Source organism: Alligator sinensis, unplaced genomic scaffold, assembly GCF_000455745.1.
Source record: "Alligator sinensis unplaced genomic scaffold, ASM45574v1 scaffold210_2, whole genome shotgun sequence".
NCBI lineage: Eukaryota > Metazoa > Chordata > Crocodylia > Alligatoridae > Alligator > Alligator sinensis.
In genome coordinates this window covers 128395-134875 of record NW_005841946.1, presented here as the reverse complement: position 1 = coordinate 134875, position 6481 = coordinate 128395, and the positions used below count along the sequence as shown (strand labels likewise).

The following is a 6481-nucleotide window of genomic DNA, read 5'->3' as shown; positions in this document are numbered from 1 at the left end:
CCCCCACAATTGCTGCTCTGTGGCTGGGGGCAGCAAGTGCTCTGTGCTCCCTGCTCTGGGCTGGCGAGCGGTGGCAGAGATTTGGGGGGAGGCAGAGGCAGGTTAAAGGTGTACTGGGGCCTTGGGTAAACTCAAAATTGGAGGCCTCCTTCCCCCCATGGGAGCTGGGCTGCAGCGGGGAGGGGAGAAGGGCCCCTTCCCCTCCTAGAGATGTCAGGGGAGGCTGGGTGGACCCCACCAGGCAGGGGCAGGCACATGCCCACCTCTTCTTCCTGCTCCCTGCCCCCACTATGGCCAAACATGCACACACACAGGTGCGTGCATTCTGCTCTCACTCTGCACATGGACGCAGACACAAACACACTCTCCCTGCCATGAACAGACACATGCACACACACGCACGCCTCACGGAGGCAGCCTCCTGCCACCACGAGCCACCTGCGGTTCAGTCTCGCTTCCCGCCCAGGCCCTATTGTACTTACCTGCAGGGAGCTGCTGCCCAGGTGTCCCGTGAGGCCACAGAGCAGGGGATCAGGCTGGGCTAGGCCAGGGCAGAAGTGCCACGCCGTGTCTCTGAGGGCAGGTGGCGGCACTGGGAGGAGTGACTGCAGGGAGACTAAGATGAATTTGGGGGGACTACAGCCCCCAAGGCCCTCCCAGTGCCGCTGCCCGCAAAGACATGGTGCAGTGCTCCTGGCTCAGCTTGACCCAGCCAGGGCCCCGACCGCCCCCCCCACCCAGGTGGGGCGCAGCTCTCCTGGCTCGGCTTGGCCTCCTCTCCCCCAGGCATGGTGGTACCTGACCCACCCCCCTCACCTCCCCTCCCCCAGGCGGGGGGCAGCTCTCCTGCACTGGCCCCAGCCCTGCCCCGCCCCAACCCCATTGGTAGAGGGGCCCCAATTCCAGCTTTCAGGGAAGCAAATGCAAAAGCCACAGGTTTAAACTTGGAACCATTTATGTCTCCCTGCTGGGAGACAAAAACAAGCGCCAAGTTTAAAACTGCAGCTTTCACTTCCCTGGTGATGAGGATTCCAGGGCCCTGAACTGGTAGAGGCCCCTGGGCTCATGCCCAGCTGGCCTGTTCATTAATTCGCATATGGAGGGGGTGGGGGGAGGAGAAAGGGCAAATGATCAGTGGGCAGGATGGGCAGCAGAGGAGGCCAAGTAGGGAAGGGTAAGTGCCCAGGGACACAGGCACCAGGGGTGGGGAAGGGGGACAAGTGCCAGGGGGTGCAGGTAGTGCTGGGAGGGGCAGGCAGCTCTGGGACAGCTCTGCACAAAGGTGCATTTCTCAGATGTAATTTGCCCTATGTATTTGTAGCAGGTTTTCTGCTGGTTCGTATCAATAGCAGTTAGAACAGCTATGAGGACAAGCCACAGATCCAGGGCTCAGAATAAAACAACTTTGGGGGACAGGCCTGAAGGTGATGGTTGTGCTATGTTGTAGCACTAAGCTAAAGCATGTCACCACCTTTCAGTCAGATCATTGAGTTCAAAGAATTTAGGGACTGAATAAAAGGGGAAGATGAGCTTGTTAACTTGCCAGTTGAGGTACCAAGTACAAATTGGTCCAGATGCCAGGGGTAAGAAAGTGAGCTAGTGCTGTGTGCAAGACAGAGTATCAGCTGTATTTGGGTCATAAGAGGCAGCAGCTGGAAGTGGACCGTTTACTGGGGAATTGACACCAGGTTAAGGCCAAGCACAAGCACAAATTCCCAGTAGGTGCCCATGCTTGTGGTGGCTCATATGCAGATGAGAGTCACGTAAGGCCTTCCCTTCTTTCATTACTTACCAAATCTGCACTTGTGTTTCTACTTCTGAGGGAGCCCTTGGAACTTGATGACGCTGTGACTGATGATAAACGGCATGGTATAGCATAGCACAGGAAATCACGGGGTCCAGTTGTGTCGTTGTGATGCAGCCAAAGCTTTCAGCAGCGCAAGGAGTCAGATTCACAGAAAGGAGAGAAAATAAAATACAAGCACATTCTCTGATACTTGTTCAGTACTTCGAGTCAGAGGAACAGAGTTTGAGGGGGAATCTCGCTGGCTCTTTTCCCTTAGCTACCAATCAGTCATCAAGTTTCTTCTTTCTTTTCCAGAGGCCCCCTTAAAATAATGTTCTGAGACTGAAATAATACATGAGCAGCAAAAACATATTTCAAATGGAAATCTTAAAAAGTAACTGCATTTGTACCTTAAAGACTATTTATTAAGTACAAAAAAATTCTTGATATGACACAGAAGTTATGATACAAACTAGCTGAAGTTTGGAAAAGATATTTAGAAACAGTTCATAAAAAACAAAAAATTCCTTATCTGTTAATACTATATGTTTTTATTATTAAAAGCAAAAGTATTTTTTTCTTTTATATATCATTAACACTTTTGAATCTAGGCACTTGCGTCATATTTTACTACTATAAATAGGTGCACCATATCCCATTAACGCCTCTAATGGATTTTGTTGAATGGTGACTTTTAATGAAAATTGACATTTGATTTTGGAATTGGAAATGCTTTATCAAAGATGTTCAAATAATCAAATCAAAAAAAATTCAGCTGGCTCTTACAGGGTTCCTGCATACCCCGGAGAACATTCATTCTTACAGTAATCCCACTGAGTTTGACAGATTTGAATTAATTTCATTGGGACTATTTGTGTCAGCAAGTTTCTCACTGTAATAATATTTAGGGATTCTGCACTCTGGTCCTGAGTAAATAAAATGTATTAATCACCTCTACTTTCATGGATATATTTAATTTCTTTAGATCTGGCAGAGAAGTACTTTCAGGAGAGCATAAACTTGTTCAAAGAAGCTGAAGGAATGGGGAGCGCTAAGTGCCTTGCAGCTGAGGATGATTTCAGTCAGTTCCTTATAGACACTGGACAACAGGAGGTAAGGGTTTATAGAAAAACAGTCTGTTTCTGTTCCTTGACACAATTTATAAGTAGAGGGAAAGATTCCATGTGTTGGTCTATGTCAGTATTTGCTATTTGTTGTACAGAAGGGGATGGGTTACTTCAGGCCTGTGATTCTGTTTCTGACTCAACGATTGAATCAATTAATCAAATAAAGAGTTTCACACTGTCTGGAATACTTCTGAAAGAGACAGTCACATAGGTTTCTCTCTGTACTAGCATTCACAACAGGCTTGCTTTATTCTTGTGAATAAAAGCTCAGTCAGCTGCACTTTTGCGACTACAAGAGGTTGTGAATATCAGAAAAGGCTTTACAGCGAGGTCCACAAATACTTTCAAGAACAACTAATATAGTCATGATCTAAAGCCCAAAGATAATCAGAGTCCTGCATTCAATTCAGTGGGCTTTGGATGAGACGCTGTCTAAAGCAAGATGGGCCAAGGGACAGAAAACCTAATTAGTTACGCTAGTAAGATGCCAGAAAGTAAGTTTTTAATCCTTTAGTTAGTCTCCGTTTTTTAAAATGAAGACATCCGAAGTTCTCATTCTGCACACGCTGTTCTGGTGCTTTGTTGTTTCCAGTCTTAAATTTAACTTAAGAAAGTTTGGCTCAGATAATAGACCACACTTGGAGATTTGTTGTTGCTTGTCTATTTGGTAAAGAGGACAGATTTTCAATGCATCATCTAACAACAAACAGAATTTATCTTATATCCTTCAACGCTTGGTGTTGCTCCACTTTCCTAACCAGCAGTCTTTGAAATTCTTGGCCACTGTTCCCTTCACAGAGAGCAGCATTAATGTTGAAAGGATCGTTAGAAGCCAAAAAAGCCACATTTGGAGATCTCAGCCCTGAAGTAGCAGAGACATACTGGCTCCTGGGAGTGACAGAACTGGCACAAGGACACACAAATCTGGCACACAAGAAACTTAAGAAGGTAAAACCATAAGCCTAAGAATAGGCCATGCTATAATGATATTTTTCCATGGGTCAATAATACCCTGGCAAAAGTGCAAAATTTACTTTGGCAAGCTGACACGTCTTTGTAATGTGACCTGAATGAACATGGGCCTATGGAAGCCAGTAAGGAGGAACCAACCCTCACCTGCAACAGTAGGAGTGCAAAAGTGAATTTTGCGCACACAGCCCTGACGGTGACTCTGGAGGTCAGTCTAATAGGACAACTTGCGCTTAAAACTCAGAAATGAAGTCAAGCTTTGAGGTCTGCCATCCAGTGTCATGCCCTGTTTACCTCATTCCTTACCATACTTTACTGGAGTAAGAGATTTATGTTCTTGTCCAGAAGTCGTGTTTTGTATCCTTATGAATCCTCACATCTACTCTACTTTACCATCCCCCATTTTGAGTCACAACACTGTGGCTACAGATACCCATTAGATTCAGACTCCCTTTAAAATGTATTCCCTTCTTTCTCAAGTGCTGGTAAATGGGGTTTATTTTCCCCCTCTGCCCCAACAAACAGGATGCCTTTACCTGGGTTTTCTTTTGATTTTAAAGGACCATTTTACAAACAACTTTAAACAAATTGTGTATCACTGCTCGTCTTCCAAAAACTCATTTGTTCCATCTTTTTTCTGCTTTAGCCCATCTTAGAAATGTCATTTCAAGGATCCAACTGTAGCAATATGCTGTTAATAACAGGAATCCTATTAAGTATGCCTCAAAAAGTGAAATATGCTTATTAATTTAAAGGGAGAATCATTTACCAACTATTTCCAGAGGAAATCTCTTTCTACACGTTGCACAATCTCAGCATTTTTAGCTAACTGATCCTTGACTTTCTTTTTCTAGTTTTGGGTTATGCAACAAACCAAAAACATGCTAAAAACTGATATGCAAATACAGGCACAATTTAATTGAATAGATAACAAATGTTTTTATCTTACAGAAAAGCAATCAAGTAACCCCAAAATGTACAAATAACGGATATGTGATAAAACAGAATCTATAGTATTAGGTATGCATTTAAGGAATGAGTACATGGATTAACATATTATGCACCCTCTTTTAGAGAGAAGGATGAAGAGTTATATTACTTCTTCAATGGTAAATTAAGTTCTAAAGCTAAAAGGCATTTTAAAATACTCAACTGTAGCTCACACAAGTCAAAGGAAATAGTTTGACTTTGAGAAATTACATTCATTTATTTATTTATAGAAATCTTCTGGCAGTTTAAGAGGAACTGGAGCTGTAATGTGATTAAGGCTGACTGTAATTGTAAAGAGCAACTCACAGTTATAAATGAATTATTTTTTCATACTATAGTGCTCAGAGGCTGAATACTTTCTGTGTTCTTTTGGATGAAGATTTGTTGTTATTGGCCTTAATAGGTTTTTTCCTTAAGTTTTTACAAGTAGATTTCTCAAATAAATCCAAGGGGCCTTGCTTACGAAGAGTCCAGAATAGGATAGGCAACTCCTGGCACAGGTGCCAGTGTGGCACGCAAAGGCATTTTGCTTGGCATGTGTGCCTCTGGGCAGACAGTGAAGGGGCCAGGTCTGTGCTGCCACAACGGGGATCAGACCCCCCTCATGGTTCCCATGCCATCCGCCCCTGGCACACCAACATCTTATCTTGCGAGTTGAGGTTGCAGGTGTTTTGTCACACTGCCCAAAAACATTGCCTACCCCTGGTCCAGAAGTTATAAAACAACTGAAAATGATCCCCACTGTACAAAGCAGGTGCAACTCAGCAACAGGTATATAAACTTCTGCACTGCTCTACCAGTGTGCCTCAGCTCAGCCCCAAAGGGTAGCACTCTCTCTACCCATCCTGCTCTAGACCTCATTGCTAAAGCTACCATCAAGCAGTGTTTTTGTAGCAGTGACATTTTCCTCCAGGAACTTGAGTAGTCATGCTTACCTGCCTGTGCTGCCAGCATTTCATCACTTCCAAGGTGCCAGAGGACATTCATACCCTGTTGTTTGACAGCACGGTGTGGTTTCACTCACCAGCTGACCTGCCAGAGCACAAAGTGCACCCAGAGAAGGGACCATAGCAGTTACCTGAAGCCATAAGATCATCTCTAGCTGCCAGGCAGTGACAGAAGCCTAACTTCACTCATTTGATGTAGAGTAATTATAGCCACAGAACAGAGGCTTCCTCCATTGCACAAGCACTTTAAGTGTGAATGCACTTAAGGCTAAGCTTTATTGGGTGGGCTAAGCCTCAGAAACACTCATTTAATGTAGGCCACCAAATAGCCATATAATGATACAGGAAAAGTTGCTACCAATGTAGACCATATTTAGATCAGTAATCTTAATTTGAAATACTCCACTACCAATAAATTGAGTCGAGAATGTCAAAGATACGGCCTGTGGGCTGGATCCATCCCCTGGTGCTGCCTGTGGGCCTCAGAGTTGACTCACAGGCAACATGCAGGGCATGCTGGATGGCCCTGTGCACCATCTAGCCACTCCAGGACTGTTGCATGTGGCGCTAGCTCCAGTGCACATCAGCTACATGCCAGATCCAGAGGTGCATCCTGGAGAAGCCACCACGTGGAGCATGGCACCAGTGACGAAATGGCCACT

General features: G+C 44.9%; 1 protein-coding gene across 1 annotated transcript in view; it reads left to right on the top strand.

The window, feature by feature from the left end:
• TTC23 (tetratricopeptide repeat domain 23) overlaps window positions 1–6481 on the top strand; it is a 55627-nt gene that overhangs the window by 41792 nt on the left and 7354 nt on the right. Inside the window, exons 7-8 of the mRNA XM_025199568.1 lie at window positions 2772–2899; window positions 3712–3861. Coding sequence (XP_025055353.1) covers window positions 2772–2899; window positions 3712–3861 — 278 coding nt within the window. The remainder of the gene's footprint in view (window positions 1–2771; window positions 2900–3711; window positions 3862–6481) is intronic.